Consider the following 25,356-nt stretch of genomic DNA (forward strand, 5'->3'; position numbering starts at 1 on the left):
GCAATTGATATCAAAAGGTCAACATGGCGTTGAGAGCAGCTTGTCGCATGGGAATGTCCTGCAATGGACTTCTCAGTTCTGGATGGTCGTGTGGTATCGTGAGACAATGTTCAGCATTGGACACTCGCATTTGGATGTTGTACAGACGTGAGACCGTTTGAGTAGCTTCTGTAGGCTCTAAGTTAATTATTTTCTTTTGCCAGAAATACATTTGACGTCATGGGTGAAAAGTTCCGATTCATTAGCACACAGTAAGCTTGAAATTTAATAGTCATTGGTGTACAGTGAACATGCAAATACAATTTCAATTTTGAAGTATAGTTGCATCATGCCACTCTGACTTTCAGTGTTTCTAATAGCGCTGATTTGTATGTATCTAATTTACAGCAGTCTACCAAACTGTTTGACTTACGCCAGACCAACTAAATTTTTTGATACTCAGATATATTTCGAACATGAGACCTGGACCGACCAACTGAAATAAAAAAGTAATGATCATGTGGCATTTTGAGCTTGTGCAGTGTTTGTTGCACTGCATGCAAATGTAGATGGCAAAATAGACACTAAAAGAAAAGACGCTGATACCAAGTGGATACCTAACTGTCGCCAGGCACTGTTACACTTGCGGAGTCACGTTGATACGAAGTCGTAGGATGTACTACCAAGTCATTTACATCAAGCATAATATCATTGCACATGCTCACATCCAATTTTATTTCTATTTTGGTCAAGCTCAGTACTCATTACTAGACCAGTGAATCCAAGCATCAAGGAAATTTAATTAGTCTAACCAGGGGCGTAGCGTGGCATGGGTTGGACCAGGCTATAGCCCATTATTTGTAGGTGTGGTCATAAAAATTGTGGACTGTAAATACATGTGAGGACCAAAGCTGTATATAGTATATACACCACCCCTTTTATCCAGTCTGGATATGCCAATTAGAAGCCAATAAATGTAGGCTTGTCCATAAAAGTGGGCGTTTAAAGTTGAAGTTTAGCCTCCCATTTCTGAGGTCATGCTACGCCCCTGGTCTGGCCGTAGCAGCAGGGGCACACAGTTTTTAGGCTTGTCTGAACTTCAAGCTTGCAAACAGAGGGCATGCGTGATGGCTAGACTAGTTAACACTGAACGGGTATTGTAACCTTTTGATTGGATTGACTGCAACTTGTTTGACCATTTAATTAAAACGTTTAGTAGTAGTGGGAATGTGAAATGACTGATTCCTGATTGACTACAGGACATCAAAGTGAGGAGATCAAAGTGTTGGTCACGGAGTTTGCATCAATTAGTTAATTAATTAGGTTCTAACTCTGCATTTGTATGCAGATATATAATAGAATTTGAACTGTTAATTAATTCAATTTTTGTTGTATTAAATGTTGTTACTGTTGCTGTATGTAATTGTAGTCTGTTAATTAAACGATGAAGGAACTTGTGTAGGGGTTACAGTTTCTAGTTTTAAAATATGGCACTGCATGGTGTCTTGTGAGAAAAGCATGGGGTGTGGATCATAATTGTGGTGTTGTATAAATGGCCTAATCTGTTTCCTATTTGCTGTGCTGTTTAGTGACTTATGGAGATCTGTTGTTATCGGTAAGTGGTGGCCGTGGTAGTCGAGGAGGACGAAGGCGAGGCGCTAGAAAAGGGAAACCTAGCAGTGATGTACTTACCTTAGGTAAAGTAATACGCAGTTTGTATTAGGTAATGGTGTGGTAATGATGTCTGTGCTTTCTTGTTAATTAATTAATGATATTGTTTGTTTATGTGAGGGCTATGTAATGGCTTGGAATTGTAATGTTTTGTCAGGTCTCCTCTTTGTGTGCATATGCGGACACATGCACGCGGGCACACACAGACAAACACAGACACACACACACACACACACACACACACACACACACACACACACACACACACACACACACACACACACACACACACACATATTGGTGACTGTAGAGTCAGACTAATGCACTTTAGTTTGAATTACAAGGGTATCTATTAAGATCCATTAGCTACATTACACACAACAGTTTCACTAATTGTTCTCATGCAGGCAAGGCTGGTATGAAATTCCCTGGATTAAATTCTCCTCTCCCCCCTTTGCCGGAAACAGGTTTGAGTCATGCTCAGAGACCTATATCTCGTCAGAGCTTTCGATCTAAGAGTGAAACAGATGATGAGGATGATGTAGCAATGGTTAATAGAAGGAAGTTGAAAGAACATGTAAGCGTGAAACCTCAGATACCTTACGTAAAGGGATGGAGTGGGAAGAGCTGGGAAGGAAGAAGTTATGGTTCACCTGAAACACCAGATGGAAGTAAGTGTATCCTAATTTAGTTTTCATATTTCTTTTGGCTTTTGTTGTTGCGGTTTGTAATACAAAGTTTGCATACGTTGTTGCCACTGATTGCCATGAGCTTCAATTTGATCAATGCTACAAACTCAACAAGCTTTAGAGAGACTAAGCATAGTCGTGCATTCTTGTACATTGCATGAGCACAAGTGCTGTGGCTTATTATAGGTAAAGTGAGATACACTAATAATTAGATGTATTTTCTAATTTAAAAAAATGAAAAGCAGATGTTGTACAGGGTTCTAGCTAGAACCATTTTTACCATCATGTTTTGTACACAGGCCTGTTTTGTACAGTGTTGACTGGAAAAACACAAAATGCATGACTGATGATCACGAATGCTATCGGCTCTACCTGATTTTGTGAAATTAGAGCTATTTTGAGATTGAGGTTACCTAGTAGGCTCTCGATCAGAAAGTATAGGGAGAGCAAAGCAAAGTCTCCACAAATGCCAAAAGGGCATGGCCAAACAATAATGTGGCCGCCTGTGACGGTTGGGCTGCAATCCTAGCTAGAACCCTGTGACTATAAGTAAGGTATTGTGACAAAGTATGTGGATAAACAACTATGTAGTACTAAAACCCCTTGTTGTTATTGGGGAAATCTACATACTGTGTTTGCCAAGCCACTGTTATGCTGTCAAGCTTTATTGGAAGATACAGTGAGGACTAGCTGCATTAGATTTAACTTAATAGTTAAGGGAACTACAGGGATATTTGGAATTGTACATGCTAGTCTAACCTCATCCCTCATCTCTCTTGTGTTGCAGGTGTACTCGATGCATTTGATTCAAGAGTAATAGAGGTGTAGTTGGTCTATATTAATAAGTATTAATTAGTTAATTAAATCTAATCTTGTATTTGGTGTAGTTGACTAATGTTGCTATCATGACACATGCTGGGAGGAAGAGGAGGAAACGAGCTGTAGTTGTGGTTGGAAACAAGAATGGAGCTGCAGGTTAGCATGGTTGTTTATGGGTGCCGAATTTGTTTACTTAAATAACTAATTAATATAGTGGAGTGATGTATGACTAGCTAATATTGTATTATATCGTTTCTACTGAATTTATGGTGGTGACCTAACTAACTGTTCATCTTTTTTTACAACAATACATGTATTCTTGTTCTTTCTATCAAGCGTGGTGTCAGTACTTTAGCTTTTTGCCTTATTTCACACCTGCAGATTAAATTTTACTCTGAAATGTTTAGCTTTACACAGAAGTACATGTCAGTCTGTGCTATTGTTGTTGGTGTTGGTTGTTTTTAGTGTCTACTGTTTAGTCTGCTGTCAATTAATTATTTTGAATGATATTTCTGCACTTTCGTATGAGATTTCAGAATTACAGAAATAGCTATTTACTAATGAGACGCAACTAGAAAAAATAACCTGAAGTTAGACTTGTCAAGCATATGATAATGTCATTTCGTTCTTTATGATAGGGTTTGCTGTTGCTGGAGGTGGTGATGCTCACTCTGCTATGCGAAAAGTAGCTTTTAGTTGCTCTGTTTATATCTATGATATACACTGGTTTGTAACTTAGGCTAGAAATCAAGCTGCAAATGTTCTTCAGTTTGTTGAACGCTACAATGAACACACCAGTAAGTAGATGTGGACTATATTTTATTGTCTAGTACATTCTTGGTCTGTTTTGCAGTTTATCATGATGTGAAGAGTAGATTTTGCAGAACAAATGTTATTATGCAGAAAAGAGTAAAGGGTGTGGTGCAATATGAATTGCACGTTGATTGTGAGTTAACTAGTTGTATTGGATGTTGAGTGAAGGTTATGGACTGAAATGCCATCGGATCGTAACTGAAATATGCAAACTTGTAGGAATTAGTGATCTTCGATGCAAAGTGATTGGGTCAAAAAATCGTTTGAATGTTGTTCAAGCTGCATTCAAAGCCCTATGCAGCCAGGTCTTGTTTTCACAGCTTGTAAGATCTAGATGTGATTTCAACTGCTTATTTGTTACTAGGAGACACCGCAGATGCTAGCAGATAGAACAGGACTGCGGGTGGTTGAGATGAGATCGGAGATGGGTATGAGACCAGTGGTTCTGGCAGTGCCAGAGAAAGAGAGAGTATTGTATGAGAAAACAAGACAAGCAGTAGGGTATGGAAGACACTGAGAACTGATGTTAGCATGTGCACTAGTACAACTAGGCACAAACAGTGTGATGTGCCGAACTGTACGTCAGAACAACATATTTATGATTTATGACATTAAAGTAGGATTTAGTTGTATTATTGATGCAGACATGTTATTGGATTACTTTCAGCAACCACTGAAGCTGCGTATGGTATGGGTCAATACTTTGATGGTAGCTTTTTCACAGTGGAAAACGTCCCAACATCGTCTGAATGTGCTAGCGCCAAAGTGATGTCAAGATGATATAAAAGTTGTGGCATTTTATTGAAGCATTTCAGAGCTATACTATCCCACAGTGACAATGATGAATTTAATATTAACTATTATATATATATATATATATATATATATATATATATATATATATATACCATTCCGACTTAGAAGTGTTAGCGCACTTCCCCAACACAAAATGTGTGACTGTCTCATTCCTGTCAACTCAGCACGTTTATCACGCAATTTCTAATACTCTGTTTTTTCACGCTTACGCACAAGGGGTCATGATCAAAATCCAGTATTCTACTCTAATGTCATCTTAATTAGAGAGGAGAATTCTCTGTATGGTGTCACATTTTCTTGTATAAGCTAAAATCTCCTGAAGTTGGTGGCAATGGCTACCCTAGAATAGGCTTTAGAGTGATCTAGTCTAAAAACTTGTTGGTTGTGTTCTCCTCGTTCTGTCATAGTACAGGAATTAATTACCAGTTACCCAATACAGGTCACTATAGCTAAGTGCATTGTTTCCCCAGAATATCTCAAAGGCGTGGCGGTGTAGGCGTGGCTAAATGGAAAGCACTTGTAGGCGTGTTTATTTCAAACGTAGGCGTGGTCATCTGAGTGGCGCTTTGCGGTGCAGTGCTAGAGCAACATAGGGTGCTTGTGTTTGGTCTAAAATGTTAGCTGTACAATATTTCTATGCGTGGACAGAGTACAACACAAGGAAGCTATGATCACTAATCTGCGAAAGCCTGCATCTCCCATTAGATTCCAAGCCAATGCAAATCACAAAATCGATTGTAATAGCTTTAGTAGTAACTTATCACTATTAGACAAGTTCGCTAAGCAGTCGGTGACAATTTTCCGTGCCGATATCGACGCTAGCTAGAGACGTGCGCAGCGTATCACTAACGCTAACTTAGGCTTTGGGCCGAAGTTGTTCAAGCGCGTTTTGGCGTTTGTAATCAGTGCATTGTCTTACAACCTGTGCAGGGTAACGCCTCTCAGATCGACTTCCGTAGGTGCCAAAAACACCACTAGAAGAACTTGGGCTATCGCTTCAACAAAACAATTCGAAGCATTGATGTACTTTGTATTCTCTCAACGCACCAATAATATAACGACTCCATGCACAATCAGCTGCTGAGGGCGTGGCTCACATACGGAATTCAGTGTATGAAACGTCCATGAAAATGAACGTTCCATACACGCACAATGGAACGTCCATTCAATTTTCTATTTGAATTGAAAATTGAAAATTGAATCCAACCATAAAAATTGAATTTCAATTTATTGAAATTTGCATCTATGGGACGTTTATTCAATTTTTAGTTTAAATTGAAAATTGAAAATTGAATCCAACATAAAATTTGATTTTTAATTCATTGAAATCTGACATTGAATAAAATTTCTAGAATATCTCAGACAAAGAAACAGCACAAATTGCTATTGTAACGTCAATTAATCAAACTTTAAAGCAATGAGTATTTGAAAAACAAAAAAGGTTAGAGTTCCTGTTGAAAACAGCAGACTTCCTGTTGATAGGCGCCTTGGTGGCTAGTCTTGGCGCTCTAAAGCGGCCTTTGTACCGTATTTGCACTCATTAGGTACACTCTAGGTGACAATTGACAAACAAACCGCTCAAATAACACGCTGATACTAGGGGCTTGGGTCAGAGCCATATATATATGGCTCTGGCTTGGGTGTAGTGACGGCTCAATCCACGCTCCCGTATAAGTCTAGCGTGCGGTAAATATTTCTTTCGTCTGACTGATATACTCACACAGAAACGTAAAACGAAGGCATATTAGTATTGTTCTTTGATTTGTCTATCTAAACGATTTACGGCAAGCTTAAAATTTATTCCTGCTAGTAAAAATTTCAAAGACAACTGGCTGATCAAATGTTGGCATCATTTAGTTTGGAAACTTCGAAAGGAATGACTGCTGTAGCAGAAGAAATCTTGTGAGGATGGATTGAGTTGAGTTATAATATAACCAGCTAGTGTGTGTGTGTGTGTGTGTGTGTGTGTGTGTGTGTGTGTGTGTGTGTGTGTGTGTGTGTGTGTGTGTGTGTGTGTGTGTGTGTGTGTGTGTGTGTGTGTGTGTGTGTGTGTGTGTGTGTGTGTGTGTGTGTGTGTGTGTGTGTGTTACTACAGTACAGTCGCAAATCTTTGTAAGATGGTTAGGACAATTCAACTCTGAATTGAAACCAGTGGATCCAATGTGATGCATCGCATTCTTTAGCTGTTTATATTTGGCTTATTGATAATTTCAATATATTTGATGCATGATTGCTACCTATCATTGTCTTCTACTTCTATGAAATCAAATTTCTACTAATAAACTTTCTTGCTTGCGTTACAGGAATTACTAACATGAAGAACTCTGTTGCTCATGTCATGAGATATGCAGTGAATTTACGTCTACACGGGGTAGTTGCCCATGGCATGCTAAAATATTGTTATAATTTGATACAGGTACTCTTAGATGTAATTAACTTAAACAGTTCAACTGTCTAGCTGTCTGCTTATTCTAAGATTTCTGGTGGTATCATTAGTGTTTGTATCATGTATGTGAATTAATTAGGTTTTATTAAATTATTCAATATTGGTTTTCTATGTATTCACTACATGATTATGTATGATGTACAGCCTGACCACTCTCTGTGTCCAGTGGGAGAAGAAAACGTCTGCTGTTACACGTACAAGATGAAGATCATCTGTTACAAGTCAGAAATTCAGACTTGGTTCACTGTGTTTGAAGTTTTAGTTCAAACATGACAAGGAAAATTGTATTAAACTTGCACTTCAGGTAGATTGTTCATGATTACATATATGGATATCAACTCATATGGAATAGTGACAATTATTTACCACTAAAATGCAATGTCAATTCTTTTCAAAGTACCACTCCAGTACAGGTAAAACTAGTAACTATGAATACTTTCATCACTTCCGTTTCGTTTAGTAGTAGCACAAGCTTGACTAGTCGTGACTCCTCCTTCTGGTAAGTTAAATGCACGGCTTCACAAGGACTTGGCTTAGCTCAGAATCCTTCCGAATAACCGCGTTGTCTTGGATTTCTTTTCACTAGCTCTTTACTGATTGCGGCGTGTGTCTCTTCTTCATTTACCATTTGCTCAACTAAATCTTTAGCATCGCTCAAAGCCATCACCTAGACATGCATGTACGTACACGTGTACTGAGCGCAAATTAAATCCAACACTTCTCTAGACATCTAATTTCGGCGATTTATCTAATTACAGGACTGTGGTGTTAACGGCAACACCACCGATTGTCGCCCTAATTAGCTAATGAATTAACTGAATTAGCAGAGCGCTATCATTTACCGCAAGGCACCATTTACGTGGTCCAGGATGTAAATCAATTTTCAATTTTTAATTGCAAGCAAAAATGGTTCCTGACAATGTAAATTCAATATTCAATTCCTGTTTTTTCATTCTATTTGACAAATAGATTTAGCAGTTATTGCCGACTATTTTAGTAGAATCCAATTTCCAAAACCAAAATTGAAACTGAATGGACGTTTCATACACTGAATGTTCCATACACGCATATACGGATTGGAATGTGCGCGAATACGCCACCAAATGACGTCGGATAGTCTCTATGACGTTGCACAAGAACCCAAACCACTGGTCTTCCATTTCTTACACATAGATAGTAAGGCGTGGCAGGCATAAGTCAAGGCGTGGCCTCGTTAGCCAAGGGAAGGCGGGAATGGGCGTGTCCTTGTAAGATTTAGCCAAGGCGTGGCGGGTCGCCACGTCTTGAGATGCCAGGGAAGAATACTGAAAGTGAGAAATTATGAGTCATGTACATGTGGCTAGAGAAAATGCATGCTAATTTTTCATGATGTTGAAATCTTGTGTTCTGTCTGAAATGAATGCTCTAGATACTATAGTTGGCGATTTCACTGTCACGTGTGGGAAATGTCGTTTTCAGCAACTATATCTCTGTAATAGTAATACACTTATACATGTGACCAAGAGCATACCCTACATATATAAAGATGTTAGACCACTACTGTAGTCTTCACTAGTAATCAACACTCTTTCCAACGGCCTCTCTATATTGCATGTGAGTAGAGTCTAGATTTAATTTTTGGATTCAACTGTAGATGACTGATTAACGTTTGTACATTCTAGTAACTCTGTCGTTCAGACAATTGCAATTGCAAATAACAGCGGTGAAGCTTGCCAGGTCCATTTCGACCAAAAAACGCATGAAACTGACGGAGTAAGCATGCATTACATTCGTGCTACCGAAACATGGATCTGCTGCCGCTGTTGCTACAAAAACTGCGGTAATCACATAACATGCACTCAGTGTGGCGACAAAACCCTCATCCGACGTACGCGTAGTACATGACTGCTACTTGATCCATCAACGTAATACTGTGGGAAAATGGACTACGCATGTGCGAAAGGTCATTTGCCGGAGACATAGAGGTGCGTGTGTGCCTGCTCGGTAAGTTCAATGTTGAAGACAGTCACTTTGGTTTATTAGTGTACGCACGTGTGAAGCTAGATTTTTGTTCGTTAGTGAGTTCATGAGTTTCTAACTAATCATGCTTAGCAATGTGATCATGACTTTGTTTTGATTTGTTCAGACTGAATTGTTAATGTGATTTATTGGTGTCGTAGAGTTTCCGATTTGCTTAGTGAGTAAAATCTTTGACTGTACTTACTACTGCTAGACCGGAAGAGCGTACTATCTTGGAGAGTCATGTCCACGTCCACTTTGTCTGTTTCCGCTTTCAATGACGTGATTCCACGGGGAGGAGCCAGCATGCATGATATTTCTGAAGACGAATGGGAATGTGATCGCTGTAGATATAAGAACAAATCCGTATACGTAAACTGTCAACAATGTGAGGACGATATCGATGGAGGTAAATCCAAGTCTCATTCTACTGGATATGACAAAAAGAAGGCGTCAAATGCTCAATAAATTGCAGTCCCGAGGGCAGTAGTACTATATTTCGATTTTAGATGTAGCCTGCAAATGAATGTAAGCTTGTGGCTAATTAATTGCAGCATTTCATTTGAAGTCAAAGATTTCTATACAAACTTCTAGTTTTAGAAGTAATTAAATTAGCCAGTTGGGCACTTAGCACTGTGTGTGTTTAGAATGAACAAGATGAAAAGCTTGACTCTTACAGGTAGGAAAGGTTTGGAGTGTAGCAGCAGTGCGCGCGAGTACATTACATCCCAAGGTCACTTAATTAGCGTGCGTTAACGATCTCCACATGGAGGAGAGTTTACGGCTTATTGTTGAAGCTGTCGATGTTGCGTTAGATCCTACGATAGATCATAAAGACAGAAATAGAGCGTACGAAGTAAGTGTGCTATTTTATACGTAACACTGTTGTGGGAAATTTGTGTTGGCACTGAAAATTGAAATTTGTACAACAAAGTAGACTATACTATCACTCAGTGATGTTATACTGTAATTTCTGCATATCAGACACAGCTTGCGTTATGGCTTGTTGTATATTAGGGTATTTTTAATTGACGTGTTCTTGCATACGCTGTACAGACGTGGATCCAGCGTTCAATTTCGTTTAGTGCCAATGTTAAGATTAATGAGCTTTTAAACCTCTTAATCTAATATTAATTAATATATTGCTAATTTAAAATTTTAAGAGCAATATACGACTTAAAGACAACGAATACTATCAGCAAAAGTCATCCTGTGAAAGTATGCTTCATCAGTAAAGTTTGTAAGTTCCATTCTACAAGGATGCTTTCTAGCAAAGTCATTAATTAATTAATTAACGATAGCTTCATAGTTAATGTCTAAACCCTAATGAAAATGCATGAGTGCGAGACCGTTACCCAGCATTGCATGCAAGGTTAACCTGATCCAGTTCAGAAATAGCATACGTGCTTCCACTATATTCAGAATTCTGGACAAGCATAAGGTCTTGCATGAAAAGAAGTATCTAACACAACAACTAGCAACTTCTGGACTTAAGAGGCAGGACAAGAAATGTCAATATTTCTAACAACTTGGGTGAACATACTGCTATGGGTTAGTAGGACAGTTCTAATATCTGATGATATGTGCTGATTTTGACACGTAACTTGGTAATACAAGCCCAAGATGATATGGCGGATCGACTGTATACAGACCATCCAGAGGTGCAAGAGATATTGCTGCAATTCTTCTTGTTGTGTCTTCAACTTCAATATCTGGTATTGTGTTTGAAACCTCCAACAGAGGTACTTCAATTAATTAAACTGGAAAAGCTTTAAGCTTAACTGCTGCTTAGACATGCCGTAAAACATCCAGGATGGAAGAACGTCCGGGAAATGGGTGACCTACCCTTTAAGGACATAGGTGCCAGGGCATTTTGGGCCTTACGGTAGATCCACACTTGGTATGGTTGTGTTCTATATGAGTTGTATGTCAAATAGGAATAGAATGAAGAAGTGAGAGGGAATGTTGTATTGTAGCATGTTTTGCTTTGTATTGGCTTTTATGCACTTTGCTTTGCATATATTGTCATCAAATATTCATTTTTATTGTCAGTGGCTGGGAGATTGAATGACACTATTTTGTTAAAGTGCCAACTAAAAGATTTGCTTGATATTCATGGTTTTGCTGTTATAGCTAGTGAGCACTTTTCTTATCATTGCGAACATGTTTCCTGATAGAATCATTAGGGTGCATGAACAGGTTGACAGCTATACTGTAGAAGTTATACCTACTGTGTGTGTGTGTGTGTGTGTGTGTGTGTGTGTGTGTGTGTGTGTGTGTGTGTGTGTGTGTGTGTGTGTGTGTGTGTGTGTGTAGTATGTGAGTTTATCTGTAATTAAAATTGCTGATGTGGTTTTAGGTATGTGAGAAATTTAGAGCAACATGCGACGATGCTTGGACTGCAGGAGTTTTTCTCATAACACAGTCTTCACTGTCCACTGGAGTTCGATTGTTTGGTGGACAGTTAGCACAGCATGCTATTGAGTAAATCACTTTCGATATCTCTCAGTGTGTTTGTTTAATTAATTGATATTTGTACTGTCGATAGGCATCAACTTGGAAACATTCATATCGATGAAATAACGTCATGGCAACAGACAGTTCTGCAACTGATATCCTTAGTGAGTTTATTAACTAATTGTTTACTGGCGAATTGAATAGGTTGATGTTGTATCAGAACTATTGCTCTTATTCTCCGGCTTTGAGCAAGGCAATTATTTGTGTAGTTGGTGAGCTTGTGAAGAAAACTTGGCCTCAACAGTGGAAAACTCTGATGGCAGATCTAACTGCTATTAGCCAGACTGGGGTATATAGGTTTAGTTTTAATTAACTTATTGTATAAAGTACTGCTGTTTGTGATTTACAGACTGTACAGCTTGAGTTAGTGTTGCTGCTGTTTGGTCGGCTTGGAGAAGATGTGTCTAGTTGTGATAGATCTCTTCATCAGAAAAGAAGACAAGAGTTGGTTATTTCTTTACACAAATGCATGTCAGATATCTTTGACTTCATCATCTCAACAATATAGCAGCAACTAGGCTGTTACACTTCAAACGTTTCACTAATACAGGCTGCTCTCAACACATTGTCTGCCTACTTGGACTGGGCGGAGCTCGACTGTGTATTTGGTCAAGACAGAATTATTCTTCGTTTGCTTACTCATTTGCTGACTGAGAAGAGTCATCAAATGCTTGCTGCTGATTGTCTCTTAACAGTTGTGAAGCGAAAGGTGCTTTCTTTATGTCAGTGTGCTATTTGCATTGTAACTGTGTTACTTTGTAGGGCAGGGTGGTTGACCAAAAGCCAGTATTGACTCTGTTGCTGGAGGTGGTGATGCTCACTCTGCTATGCGAAAAGTAGCTTTTAGTTGCTCTGTTTATATCAATGATATACACTGGTTTGTAACTTAGGCTAGATATCAAGCTGCAAGTGTTCTTCAGTTTGTTGAACGCTACAATGAACACACCAGTAAGTAGATGTGGACTATATTTTATTGTCTAGTACATTCTTGGTCTGTTTTGCAGTTTATCATGATGTGAAGAGTAGATTTTGCAGAACAAATGTTATTATGCAGAAAAGAGTAAAGGGTGTGGTGCAATATGAATTGCATGTTGATTGCGAGTTAACTAGTTGTATTGGATGTTGAGTGAAGGTTATGGACTGAAATGCCATCGGATCGTAACTGAAATATGCAAACTTGTAGGAATTAGTGATCTTCGATGCAAAGTGATCGGGTCAAAAAATCGTTTGAATGTTGTTCAAGCTGCATTCAAAGCCCTATGCAGCCAGGTCTTGTTTTCACAGCTTGTAAGATCTAGATGTGATTTCAACTGCTTATTTGTTACTAGGAGACACCGCAGATGCTAGCAGATAGAACAGGACTGCGGGTGGTTGAGATGAGATCGGAGATGGGTATGAGACCAGTGGTTCTGGCAGTGCCAGAGAAAGAGAGAGTATTGTATGAGAAAACAAGACAAGCAGTAGGGTATGGAAGACATTGAGAACTGATGTTAGCATGTACACTAGTGTACACCTAGGCACAAACAGTGTAATGTGCCAAACTGTACGTCAGAACAACATATTTATGATTTATGACATTAAAGTAGGATTTAGTTGTATTATTGATTCAGATATGTTATTGGATTACTTTCAGCAACCACTGAGGCTGCGTATGGTATGGGTCAATACTTTGATGGTAGCTTTTTTCACAGTGGAAAATGTTGTCTCAACATTGTCTGAATGTGCTAGCGCCAAAGTGATGTCAAGATGATATAAAAGTTGTGGCATTTTATTGAAGCATTTCAGAGCTATACTATGCCACAGTGACGATGATGAATTTAATATTTACTATTATATATATATATATATATATATATATATATATATATATATATATATATATATATATATATATAAATGTATGTACCATCCCTACTTAGAAGTGTTAGCGCACTTCCCCAGACACAAAAGGTGTGACTGTCTCATTCCTGTCAACTCAGCACATTTATCACGCAATTTTTGATATACTCTGTTTTTTCATGCTTACGCACAAGGGGTCATGATCAAAATCCAGTATTCTACTCTAATGTCATCTTAATTAGAGAGGAGTATGGTGTCACATTTTCCTGTATAAGCTAAAATCTCCTGAAGTTGGTGGCAATGGCTACCCTAGAATAGGCTCTAGAGTGATCTAGTCTAAAAACTTGTTGGTTGTCACAGGAAACACATCTGTGTCATCACATGCATGATGACCTGTGTAATCATCCACATTATGATTACGTCTGATTTGCACCCCTTCTGTCAGCATATATGTGTTCTCCTCGTTCTGTCATAGTACAGGAATTAATTACCAGTTACCCAATGCAGGTCACTAGCAAAGTGAGAACTTATGAGTCATGCATGTACATGTGGCTAGAGAAAATGCATGCTATTTTCTCATGATGTTGAAATCTTGTGTCCCGCCTGAAATGAAAGCTCTAGATACTATAGTTGGGGATTTTACTGTCACGCGTGTGGGAAATGTCGTTTTCAGCAACTATATCTCTGTAATAGTAATACACTTGTACATGTGACCAAGAGCATATACCCTACATATATAAAGATGTTAGACCACTACTGTAGTCTTCACTAGTAATCAACACTCTTTCCAACGGCCTCTCTACATTGCATGTGAGTAGAGTCTAGACTCTAATTTTGGATTCAACTGTAGATGACTGATTGACGTTTGTATATCTTCTAGTAACTCCGTCGTTCAGACAATTGCAATTGCAAATAACAGCGGTGAAGCTTGCCAGGTCCATTTCGACCAAAAAACGCATGAAACTGACGGAGTAAGCATGCATTACATTCGTGCTACCGAGAAATGGATCTGCCGCTGCTGCTGCTACAAAAACTGCGGTAATCACATAACATGCACTCAGTGTGGCGACAAACCCTCATCCGACGTACGCATAGTACATGACTGCTACTTGATCCATCAACGTAATACTGTGGGAAAATGGACTACGCATGTGCGAAAGGTCATTTGCCGGAGACATAGAGGTGCGTGTGTGTCTGCTCGGTAAGTTCAATGTTGAAGACAGTCACTTTGGTTTATTAGTGTACGCACGTGTGAAGCTAGATTACACTTTTGTTCGTTAGTGAGTTCATGAGTTTCTAACTAATACTTAGCAATGTGATCATGACTTTGTTTTGATTTGTTCGGACGGAATTGTTAATGTGATTTATTGGTGTCGTAGAGTTTCCGATTTGCTTAGTGAGTAAAATCTCTGACTTTGCTTACTGCTAGACCGGAAGGGCGTACTATCCTGGAGAGTCATGTCCACTTCCTCTGTTTCCACTCTCAATGAGGTGAAGGCACGGGGAGGAGCCAGCATGCATGATATTTCTGAAGACGAATGGGAATGTGATCGCTGTGGATATAAGAACAAATCCGTATACGTAAACTGTCAACAATGTGAGGATGATATCGATGGAGGTAAATCCAAGTCTCATTCTACTGGATATGACAAAAAGAAGGCGTCAAATGCTCAATAAATTGCAGTCCCAAGGGCTGTAGTACTATATTTCGATTTTGGAATGTAGCCTACAAATGAATTTAAGCTTGTGACTACTAATTGCAGCATTTCATTTGAAGTCAAAGATTTCTATACAAACTTCTAGTTTTTAGAAGTAATTAAATTAGCCAGTTGGGCACTTAGCACTGTGTGTGTTTAGAATGAACAAGATGAAGAGCTTGTACTTACAAGTAGGAGAGGTTTAGAGTGTGGCAGCAATACGCGCGAGTACGCATTACATCCCAAGGTCACTTAATTAGCGTGCGTTAACGATCTCCACATGGAGGAGAGTTTACGCCTTGTCATTGAAGCTGTCGATGTTGCGTTAGATCCTACGATAGATCATAAAGACAGAAATAGAGCGTACGAAGTAAGTGTGCTATTTCATACGTAACACTGTTGTGGGAAATTTGTGTTGGCACCGAAAATTGAAATTTGTACAACAAAGTAAACTATACTATCACTCAGTAATGTTATACTGTAATTTCTGCATATTAGACACAGCTAACGCTATGGTTTGCTGTATATTAGGGTATTTTTAATTGACGTGTTCTTGCATACGCTGTACAGACGTGGATCCAGCGTTCAATTTCGTTTAGTGCCAATGTTAAGATTAATGAGCTTTTAGACCTCTTAATCTAATATTAGTTAATATGTTGCTAATTTAAAATTTTAAGAGCAATATACGACTTAAAGACAACGAATACTATCAGCAAAAGTCATCCTGTGAAAGTATGCTTCATCAGTAGAGTTTTTAAGTTCTATTCTACGAGGATGCTTTCTAGTGAAGTCATTAATTAATTAACGATAGCTTCATAGTTAATGTCTAAACCGTAAGGAAAATGCATGAGTGCGAGACCGTTACCCAGCAGTGCATGCAAGGTTAACCTGATCCAGTTCAGAAATAGCATACGTGCTTCCACTATATTCAGAATTCTGGACAAGCATAAGGTCTTGCATGAAAAGAAGTATCTAACACAACAACTAGCAACTTCTGGACTTAAGAGGCAGGACAAGAAATGTCAATATTTCTAACAACTTGGGTGACATACTGCTATGGGTTAGTAGGACAGTTCTAATATCTGATGATATGTGCTGATTTTGACACGTAAATTGGTAATACAAGCCCAAGATCATATGGCGGATCGACTGTATACAGACCATCCAGAGGTGCAAGAGATATTGCTGCAATTCTTCTTGTTGTGTCTTCAACTTCAATATCTGGTATTTGTGTTTGAAACCTCCAACAGAGGTACTTTAATTAATTAAACTGGAAAAGCTTTAAGCTTAACTGCTGCTTAGACATGCCGTAAAACATCCAGGATGGAAGAACGTCCGGGAAATGGGTGACCTACCCTTTAAGGACATAGGTGCCAGGGCATTTTGGGCCTTATGGTAGATCCACACTTGGTATGGTTGTGTTCTATATGAGTTGTATGTCAAATAGGAATAGAATGAAGAAATGAGAGGGAATGTTGTATTGTAGCATGTTTTGCTTTGTATTGGCTTTTATGCACTTTGCTTTGCATATATTGTCATCAAATATTCATTTTTATTGTCAGTGGCTGGGAGATTGAATGACACTATTTGGTTAAAGTGCCAACTAAAAGATTTGCTTGATATTCATGGTTTTGCTGTTATAGCTAGTGAGCACTTTTTTATCATTGTGAACATGTTGCATAATAGAAACATTAGGGTGCATAAACAGGTTGACAGCTATACTGTAGAAGTTATACCTACTGTGTGTGTGTGTGTGTGTGTGTGTGTGTGTGTGTGTGTGTGTGCGTGTGTGCGTGCACATGTGGTGTGTGTGTGTGTGTGTGTGTGTGTAGTATATGATGCTATCTGTAATTAAAATTGCTGATGTGGTTTTAGGTATGTGAGAAATTTAGAGCAACATGCGACGATGCTTGGACTGCAGGAGTTTTTCTCATAACACAGTCTTCATTGTCCACTGGAGTTCGATTGTTTGGTGGACAGTTAGCACAGCATGCTATTGAGTAAATCACTTTTGATATCTCTCAGTGTGTTTGTTTAATTAATTGATATTTGTACTGTCGATAGGCATCAACTTGGAAACATTCATATCGATGAGATAACGTCATGGCAACAGACAGTTCTGCAACTGATATCCTTAGTGAGTTTATTAACTAATTGTTTACTGGCAAATTCAATAGGTTGATGTTGTATCAGAACTATTGCTCTTATTCTCCGGCTTTGAGCAAGGCAATTATTTGTGTAGTTGGTGAACTTGTGAAGAAAACTTGGCCTCAACAGTGGAAAACTCTGATGGCAGATCTAACTGCTATTAGCCAGACTGGGGTATATAGGTTTAGTTTTAATTAACTTACTGTATAAAGTACTGCTGTTTGTGATTTACAGACTGTACAGCTTGAGTTAGTGTTGCTGCTGTTTGGTCGGCTTGGAGAAGATGTGTCTAGTTTGGATAGATCTCTTCATCAGAAAAGAAGACAAGAGTTGGTTATTTCTTTACACAAATGCATGTCAGATATCTTTGACTTCATCATCTCAACAATACAGCAGCAACTAGGCGGTCACACTTCAAACGTTTCACTAATACAGGCTGCTCTCAACGCATTGTCTGCCTACTTGGACTGGGCGGAGCTCGACTGTGTATTTGGTCAAGACAGAATTATTCTTCGTTTGCTTACTCATTTGCTGACTGAGAAGAGTCATCAAATGCTTGCTGCTGATTGTCTCTTAACAGTCGTGAAGCGAAAGGTGCTTTCTTTATGTCAGTGTGCTATTTGCATTGTAACTGTGTTACTTTGTAGGGCAGGGTGGTTGACCAAAAGCCAGTATTGACTCTGTTCGGTGAAGAATTGTGGAGCATATTATATCAAGCTTTACTGTATATGTTTGGCTATAAATAATTGTCTGAGCATTTGAAACAATTTGTTGTGATGTGAATATATAGATATTGTCTTTCTTCTACTGAAAGTTATCCATTTTTGAAGAGACTCTGCGAGGTGATTGTAACTCTGGGAACAACACAGCTTTGTATCTTATGGGTATAAGTAGTTTGGCAATAACTTTTATCATAATTTTTATGCTTTTAATTTGTTTGTATTTAATTCTATAAAGGGCAATGAAAAAGAACCAGGAATAGAGAGGCCAGAAAACTTTCTTAAATACCTTCAAGCTATGCTTAGTTTTCTAGAACATCCGAGCCAAGTAAATGTTAACTGTGTATATTGATTGTTATTCTAAACCTTAATTCTGACATATAGACTCTCAACATGTGGGCAGCTCAGCTGTGGCTCAGTTTTCTAAAGCATGAACATATCAGTCAAGATGATCAGCTACAGTCTTTATTACCTGATGTTATTAGGCATGCTGCAAGTAAATTGATGAGAGTATGTATATATTTCTGTTGCATTAATTGAGGTAGTTTGATGTGTTGATAGTAAAGTCTTTTTCCTGGGTAGGTTGGTAATCCTTCGTGTGATGATACATCAGATGTAGGCAATTATTCTAGGATGGATTTCGAAGAGGCTGGCGATTTTGTAAATTTCTTTGCAAGTATGTAACGTAATTACCTTGTATAGATTTGTACATCTGTTAATGTGTAACTGTTTTATAGCATTTCGATGTACGTTGGTTGATGTCATCAGACTGACAGCCTCTTTTATACCCACAGTTGCTCAAGATCTAATGACTCATCAGCTAATGCAGTTGCTGTCATCTAGCTCTTGCAGTATATCTACCATTAAATCTGTTTACGTAAAATCTGTAGCAGCATTTGGTTTGCAGAAGTTCAGACATCTGACTGTACCACTGAGCCATCGTTAGCTGTTTTGGCATGGGAAGCCTTTAGTTGCTTTCTCGACTGCATTGTTTCAGTTGTGATTAAGAGTTCACCACCAGAGCCTGTGCTTTCCCTCAGATATATTATTATTAGAACTTACTTGAGTCATACTGTCTGTTATAGGGCATCAGAAGCATTGAGGCACTTTTGTCATCTTGCTCTGTTGTGAGTTTTACAGAAATTGTTTTTGCTGTGTAACTTCTCAACTGTAGCTTCAAATGTTACAGAATCCTAGTGTTTTCAACCATCAGCTGAGTTGCTTGCACGCACTCTGTCCGTACGTTCGAGTATGTCCAGATCTTGCTCCTCAAATCATGAAGATGGTATGCGATGTATTACTGTACGTTGTATCTTTGCTTGTGTTGATGATGCATATATATTGCTAGCTGTTTTTAGCGGTAGAGTTCAAAGATCAACCAGAATGCATTGCTGTAAATGATTAACAAGTCTATTTGTTTCTGTATGCACGGTGTGTGTTTTCATCAGGAGTCAAGGTCTGTGATAAGTCTTCGAAGGCATGCATGTTCTATTGTGATAAGCGTGGCAAGAGATTATTATGATGTCATGAAGGTAGGTAGTCATTTTATTTTACAAAATGTGGCATTTATTTGACATATTTTGTAACTCATTATAGGTGTTTTTTGATGACATGTACAGTCATGTCATATATCTTTCTCAGAATTCTACGACTACGTATGCGGAAATAGCTATGTTGGTGGAAGCAGTTATGACACTTAGGTTATCTTGGCTGCATATTGATGATTACGATTTCTTTAATTTTTGTGGTATAGCAAACATGTTGAAGACTTATCCAAGCGTGTAGCCTTCTTCTCTGAGGTCTTATCTCCAGTTCAATCTGTTCTTATGTCAGAAGACATGGAGAGGTGTGGAAAAAATTGTTTGTTTTTGGCCGTAGGATTTGGGGCTGTTTTTGTATTGTAGACTGCATGATAGTTTGGTATGGAGCATGTAAATTTGAAGTCGACGTGACATCTGACATTACATTTGGAACATAGAGGCATGAATAGTAGGTCAGTCATAGAGCTGACACACATATATAATTAATTTATACTTACAGTGCAGTATTTTATTGGCTGTATTCTTACACAAATGACACGTCTTCTCTCATAATCTATATCGACTGATATTTAACCAGATCTATTATGCAGAAATGGTTTGTTGAGTGGAGCTGATAAACACATGAAATGAAGAGTGTTTGTTGTTATGAAATCTTACAAATCAATTAATGAATAATTAATTAGTAATTTATCAGTGTTTGACAGTTTAGCAGTCGGTGTCGGAGAGTTACTACAATCTTGGCATATTCTGTTGCTTTTTAAGTTTTAGAAATTTATACCATAATAGGTGCAACAAGTTTTGTTGACAATTTAGTATGTAATGTGATTGTATGATGTCAATGTTATTCTCACCCAAAACGTAATGCTTCTAGCTTGTGTTCTAATCTGCTATTCACATGATTATGATTGTTTGAAGGATTCTTTCATCATCTCCTTCTGCAGTTTTGAAGCATTTTGGGCTTTGTGATGATCTCAGTGAATCAGGTATTAATCTTATACAAGAGGCATTGTTGTAATTGATGTGTAACATTAAATCTCTGAAAACACAGAGCAAGCTGCAAGATCATTGCGGGCACAGGTGCTGTAGTAGTCATAAGAGTCGTGTGTGTGTGTGTGTGTGTGTGTGTGCATGTGTGTGTGCATGCGTGTGTGTGTGTGTGTGTGTGTGTGTGTGTGTGTGTGTGTGTGTGTGTGCATGCATGCGTGTGTGCATGCGCGCGTGTGTGTGTGTGTGTGTGTGTGTGTGTGTGTGTGTGTGTGTGTGTGTGTGTGTGTGTGTGTGTGTGTGTGTGTGTGTGTGTGTGTGTGTGTGTGTGTGTTCCAACCTAGTTTTTCAGGTTGTCTACAGCTTGAAGATTCTTTTGGTTTCTTTGAAACAAAGTCATGTGATTGTAAGGAACACGTTCTGTGTGTTATACTTTAATTATACTCTAACTTGAATCAACAGCTTTGTTTACACTTGTAGCCAAATGAAAGCCATGTAGGAAAGTCTAGTGATATTTCATTTAATAGTCTACTGCTAAACCTTGTGGAGTGTGTCACCTTGATTGGACGGTTAGTTGCTAGCGAAGTTGTTTTCAAATGTCAAATTTGCAACGCGTTTGAATTTGAAGGGCATTAACAGCCATGTGGCTGCCTGAAGTGGTAGAAACGATTCATCCAGTGTGTCGAAATGTTATGGACTTGTTGGATCGTGACAAGCTTTTGGTATTAGGTAACTTCATGATCTGTTCTGTTTGACATGTAAGAGGTCAATGTATTGTGTTTGGTGTAGGATTGTCTACGTCCAGTACAGGAGATGACATGTCAACAGATAGTCATTATCGACTGCACTGCCAATTGTTCTCCATGTTTGAATTAGTGTAAAAACCAATGTTGCTCTGACTTGAGTTGTGGAATACTGGCACCTCACTGTATGTTTTCTGTTTGTAGCTTCACTTGCATTGGTGCTGCAGGGCAGTTTTTGAATCCACCTATTCAAGTTCGTTGCAATGCTGCTCGGCATCTTCTTGCAACTACATTTTCTGCATTACCGTGTATTCCCAACTACCACGTCAGAACTATATTGAATATCCTTTTGTTTTCTTGGTCCTGTTTTCAGTTATTTTATGTCATTGGATCCAGCTTTTACGAGCATACACAGTTTGAATATTCTTGACTTCATAAAACAGGTAGCTTTGAGAGGCTTGATACTTTACTGCCCGACAGATGCTGTTGTACCTTTTCTGGATGTTTTTCTTCCTCCTATAGCCAAGTTCATGTTAGAGGTAGAGTACAACATTTGACCATATCCTAGAATTTGAATAGTACACTATGTTTTATTATTCACAGCGATTAAGTATGGGTTGGGAGGAAATGAGAGCCAGAACTGCTCTGACTAGTCAATTGTATGGAGTCCTAAAGCTAGCAACTATTTCATTCATTTCTTAGTTTTTGTATTTGCTGATGTATTATATATAGTAAAGACAGCGAGGGCGGTCAGGCTCGTGAAGAAGCAGTTAATGATCGGTTGCTAGTTAGCCTCACAAGGGACTATATTGATTTTCTTGGTAAGAGGCATTATTGTTTTTGATGTGGTCTGGATTTGTCTTTGCAATTGCAATTGTAGAAAGTGTTTTGTACAAAAGGCAAGCCTGTCCTCAACAGCATGAAAATGACAGTCTAACAGATTACCAAAGTGTAGATGGTAAGTGCTCAGTTTTTCTTGTTTGAGCAATTAATTGTATTACTCGTTAATTAAAGGAGGTTATTTGACTTTTCTTCATTTTAGTAAATATGGATGATGCAACTATAGAAGGGAACATAGTCAGCGATTTGGGGAAGCACATTATGTCATCACAGGTGAGTTAAATTTTTTATTTCTGTTATTAGAGTTGATTAGGCTGTAGTTGGTTAATTAATTAATTAAGTTAACGGTCGATAAAGTGAACTGAGTGTTGCAAAGAAACAGCTATTTGTGGTTTCCAGGCTAGATGCTTTCGTGTCAGTTGTGAAAAGTTGAATTGAGTTAAATAGTCTTGGAGTGTTGATATTTATGTTATGTAGCTAAGCAGTGCATCGTGGCAGGTCAAGCTGTTTTGTGGCATCCACCAGCTTATGCTGACTTGCTTAGAAATATCCATCTATTTGTCTTTACAGTTTCCTAATGTTGTTGTTATAGGAAACGTGTCACCCTGTGGTTCTTGTTTTGTTCTCATGTTTGACATGGCTGGATAATCTTGCTGCTATGAAGGCTGCTCGTGTCATTAGTTCTGTGTGCATGGAGGTGAGCTTACACACACTAGTTTGATACATTGGAATAAGCAGCTACAACTGGACGTTGTTTGTTTACTATTTGAAGGTGCTGTTGACATCGACTGATGAAGTAGCTGCTCAGTTGTTCACAACAGCATTGCAGGTGCTTGTAGCTTGTTCTTTAATACTTTGCTGTAGTATGTACAGTTGTCAGATGTTAGCGATTGTCAGAATGCTGTGGCTGCCAATACTGTAGGCTTGACTACTGTCTCTGGTCAACAGTGCAGCGTACTGTAACGATTTATATATACAGTTACCGGTAATAGTTCTGGCGACAGAAGTTTGTATCAACTAAATGTTGGCATTTACTGTTCAGTTTATCTGACTACTTGACAGACCTTTGAATAGACTTAATTAAGCTGGTGGTTTCAAGTAAGACAAAGGATTTGTACAATATTGTAATAGATACATTATCTGGCAAGGTCACAATAACATAACAGCTGCCTATCATGTCACATGTTTGAGAACCAGGACAGTCTCTGTCAGTTTCTGTTAGTTTGGCTGCTTAGCCGAGTCTTTAGTACTTGGTGCTAGGCGTAGAATGTTTGTTGTTGGTTACAAATCTGATGTTTAATAAAATATATAAAATTCAGTACATTCAATATTTAAGATCAGTATATGAGTCTGTTTGCACTTTCAGCCATTTTGAAATAACAGATAAATTTTACAGTTGTCAGAAACGTTTGTTGTTTACAAGAACATTGGTGTACAATTTGTCTCTTGTTTTTCTACTGTGCATGAAGATTGTGTTGACAAAATTGTTGGAGCCTTTCTTTGTCATTTCTAGGCATTGCAGTATCATGGTCAACAGGCAAATGTTTTGAGTGCTCTACTGCACTTGATACTGAAACTCTATCAGTTGTGGGTAAGACACGTAGAGCAGCGTGTACATGACAATGACATATATATGCTTGCAGGGGACAAGGAGTGCAATAGTGGTTGTACTACAGTGTGTTCCCAATGTTGGAGAAGAAGAACTTAAAGTTGGTTGATGACATTTGTATTCGTGTTCAACATAGTTGTTGTGATGATGTAAATATTTCTAGATATTAAACAAGTTATGTTTAGCAAAGGAATGTAATGATAAACAACGCAGGCAGCGGATTCGTCAACTTAAAGATATTCTATTTCCTATTGTTGGGGTCAGTAATCGTGTTTCTCTCAAATAGAAATTTTTAGTATTTAATATTATTGTATTACATACAAATTAGCAATGTGTTATTAGTATTGTTGTTGCAACAGTACTATTATTCTATTTATATGCATGCTGATGGTTCTCTCCTTTGCTAACAAAACGTGACCTTTGCTGAGTCAGAGATTTGGATTAAAGTGAGAGAGGAAGACTTGCATGATTCTTCAACCTCACTCTCTCACCCCTGCCCATTTGTGTTGCCCAGGGGCAGGACAAAGTCAAGATGCTTGACGAACGGGGTGCAGTGGACGGCCATTCTGTTTACAAAACCGTATGCACTCCACAGCGCATTGCTGGTAATGCGTTTGTGTCTGTTAATTCTATTTGTGGTTTCTTCTGTTCAGTCCACTAGATCTTGACTTTACCTGATAACGGAGAACAGGCCCCAACATGCCTAAGGTTTGCAGCCCGTTACCATCATGCACTTGGTTTAACATGCCAGTCAAACCGGCCTACCAGGGTGTGGCCATTGCCTCATGCTAACAGCTGGTTGGAACCATGGGTGAGATTTAGATGCCAAGTGGGGATCAAAATGAAGTAGCTACTCCAAAGCATATGCCTGGCCCACCGACAGAGGTGCTATCCCTCTTTGACATCCCATACCCCCAATGTACACACTGGGTATACAAAGGCAACACTTTAATTTCTTGACTAGATATTCTTTAGAAAAAAAACATGAAAATGTTGGCGTTATAGTGACCGGTACTTTACAAAGCAAGTCTCTAGAGGCTAGAAGTTGGCATGGAGGCAACAAAACTAAAATGCTAGTCTGAAAGGTTTGTGATAAGGACAATCTTATTTTAAGGATAGTCTTATTACCCTAACATGATATGTATGTATGGAATGTTATTGAACTGATGTTTATGCTCTAGAGAGAGGTCTCTGAGTTATTTTCCAAGTCGTGCAAATCAAGACTTGAGCTATCTAAATTGTTGAGAACGAGAAAAGATCAAAGTGGACAAATCTTTGAAAGTGATAGTCTTGTGTCTTTATTTGGTCATGACAACAGATAAAATGATGAGGTTTGATGCTGAGGTTTAGTTAATTGAAGGCGATAATACTTTTATTTTGTAATTATTTTGGAGCTCTGGGTATCCAAATGCTTGCAAATAAATTTTAATAAACAAACTGTTAGAAACCACCTTTTAATAATTTAATAATTGTCTGCTATTGATCTTA

The 25,356-nt window shown here is 38.4% G+C and overlaps 3 protein-coding genes across 6 annotated transcripts; all 3 read left to right on the top strand.

Annotated features, from left to right (window-relative positions):
- The first annotated feature begins 2 nt into the window (after positions 1–2).
- LOC134179436 (small ribosomal subunit protein uS5m-like) lies at positions 3–4,673 on the top strand. Its single transcript, XM_062646330.1, has 11 exons — positions 3–147; positions 204–251; positions 1,569–1,676; positions 2,058–2,321; positions 3,127–3,161; positions 3,227–3,314; positions 3,797–3,843; positions 3,898–3,955; positions 4,012–4,074; positions 4,140–4,276; positions 4,336–4,673. Exons 1-11 carry the CDS (start codon positions 24–26, stop codon positions 4,486–4,488), a joined length of 1,125 nt encoding a protein of 374 aa, XP_062502314.1. The 5' UTR covers positions 3–23; the 3' UTR covers positions 4,489–4,673.
- A 4,510-nt stretch (positions 4,674–9,183) lies between these two features.
- On the top strand, positions 9,184–13,485 carry LOC134179918 (small ribosomal subunit protein uS5m-like). Of its 2 annotated transcripts, XM_062646941.1 has the most exons (10): positions 9,184–9,216; positions 11,591–11,715; positions 11,780–11,852; positions 11,909–12,037; positions 12,098–12,457; positions 12,511–12,584; positions 12,639–12,696; positions 12,753–12,815; positions 12,881–13,017; positions 13,077–13,485. In XM_062646941.1, exons 6-10 carry the CDS (start codon positions 12,576–12,578, stop codon positions 13,227–13,229), a joined length of 420 nt encoding a protein of 139 aa, XP_062502925.1. In that variant the 5' UTR covers positions 9,184–9,216; positions 11,591–11,715; positions 11,780–11,852; positions 11,909–12,037; positions 12,098–12,457; positions 12,511–12,575; the 3' UTR covers positions 13,230–13,485. The 2 variants fall into 2 exon arrangements, with proteins under 2 accessions (XP_062502925.1, XP_062502924.1); XM_062646940.1 differs by lacking the exon at positions 9,184–9,216 and adding an exon at positions 9,940–10,087 and having other exon boundaries at positions 12,511–12,696.
- Positions 13,486–15,543: 2,058 nt separating this feature from the next.
- Positions 15,544–25,356, top strand: LOC134180260 (exportin-5-like). Of its 3 annotated transcripts, none has more exons than XM_062647365.1 (36): positions 15,544–15,654; positions 17,160–17,284; positions 17,349–17,421; positions 17,478–17,606; positions 17,667–18,026; positions 18,080–18,156; positions 18,223–18,316; positions 18,390–18,479; positions 18,536–18,661; positions 18,734–18,827; positions 18,889–19,002; positions 19,059–19,177; positions 19,237–19,278; positions 19,341–19,436; positions 19,500–19,544; positions 19,600–19,683; positions 19,748–19,851; positions 19,905–19,997; positions 20,608–20,675; positions 20,741–20,769; positions 21,029–21,082; positions 21,157–21,245; positions 21,305–21,405; positions 21,466–21,553; positions 21,624–21,760; positions 21,861–21,958; positions 22,023–22,078; positions 22,152–22,240; positions 22,300–22,377; positions 22,462–22,532; positions 22,852–22,956; positions 23,032–23,088; positions 23,773–23,850; positions 23,903–23,968; positions 24,032–24,127; positions 25,050–25,356. In XM_062647365.1, the coding sequence occupies exons 1-36, from the start codon at positions 15,565–15,567 to the stop codon at positions 25,188–25,190; spliced, it is 3,456 nt and encodes a 1,151-aa protein (XP_062503349.1). In that variant the 5' UTR covers positions 15,544–15,564; the 3' UTR covers positions 25,191–25,356. The 3 variants fall into 3 exon arrangements, with proteins under 3 accessions (XP_062503349.1, XP_062503350.1, XP_062503351.1); XM_062647366.1 differs by having other exon boundaries at positions 25,054–25,356; XM_062647367.1 differs by lacking the exons at positions 15,544–15,654; positions 17,160–17,284; positions 17,349–17,421; positions 17,478–17,606 and having other exon boundaries at positions 17,667–17,761; positions 17,826–18,026.

The sequence above is a fragment of the Corticium candelabrum genome, chromosome 5, assembly GCF_963422355.1.
Source record: "Corticium candelabrum chromosome 5, ooCorCand1.1, whole genome shotgun sequence".
NCBI lineage: Eukaryota > Metazoa > Porifera > Homoscleromorpha > Homosclerophorida > Plakinidae > Corticium > Corticium candelabrum.

Coding starts and splice junctions, on each gene's coding strand:
- LOC134179436 (XM_062646330.1), top strand. CDS start 24: ATGGCGTTGAGAGCAGCTTGTCGCATGGGAATGTCCTGCAATGGACTT. Junction 148..203: donor CATTTGGATGTTGTACAGAC/GTGAGACCGTTT, acceptor TTCTTTTGCCAG/AAATACATTTGACGTCATGG. Junction 1,677..2,057: donor CAGTGATGTACTTACCTTAG/GTAAAGTAATAC, acceptor GTTCTCATGCAG/GCAAGGCTGGTATGAAATTC.
- LOC134179918 (XM_062646940.1), top strand. CDS start 9,998: ATGGAGGAGAGTTTACGGCTTATTGTTGAAGCTGTCGATGTTGCGTTA. Junction 10,088..11,590: donor ACAGAAATAGAGCGTACGAA/GTAAGTGTGCTA, acceptor ATGTGGTTTTAG/GTATGTGAGAAATTTAGAGC. Junction 11,716..11,779: donor TTAGCACAGCATGCTATTGA/GTAAATCACTTT, acceptor TACTGTCGATAG/GCATCAACTTGGAAACATTC.
- LOC134180260 (XM_062647365.1), top strand. CDS start 15,565: ATGGAGGAGAGTTTACGCCTTGTCATTGAAGCTGTCGATGTTGCGTTA. Junction 19,003..19,058: donor GCTGTCATCTAGCTCTTGCA/GTATATCTACCA, acceptor TTTGGTTTGCAG/AAGTTCAGACATCTGACTGT. Junction 19,998..20,607: donor ATGTCAGAAGACATGGAGAG/GTGTGGAAAAAA, acceptor GATTGTTTGAAG/GATTCTTTCATCATCTCCTT.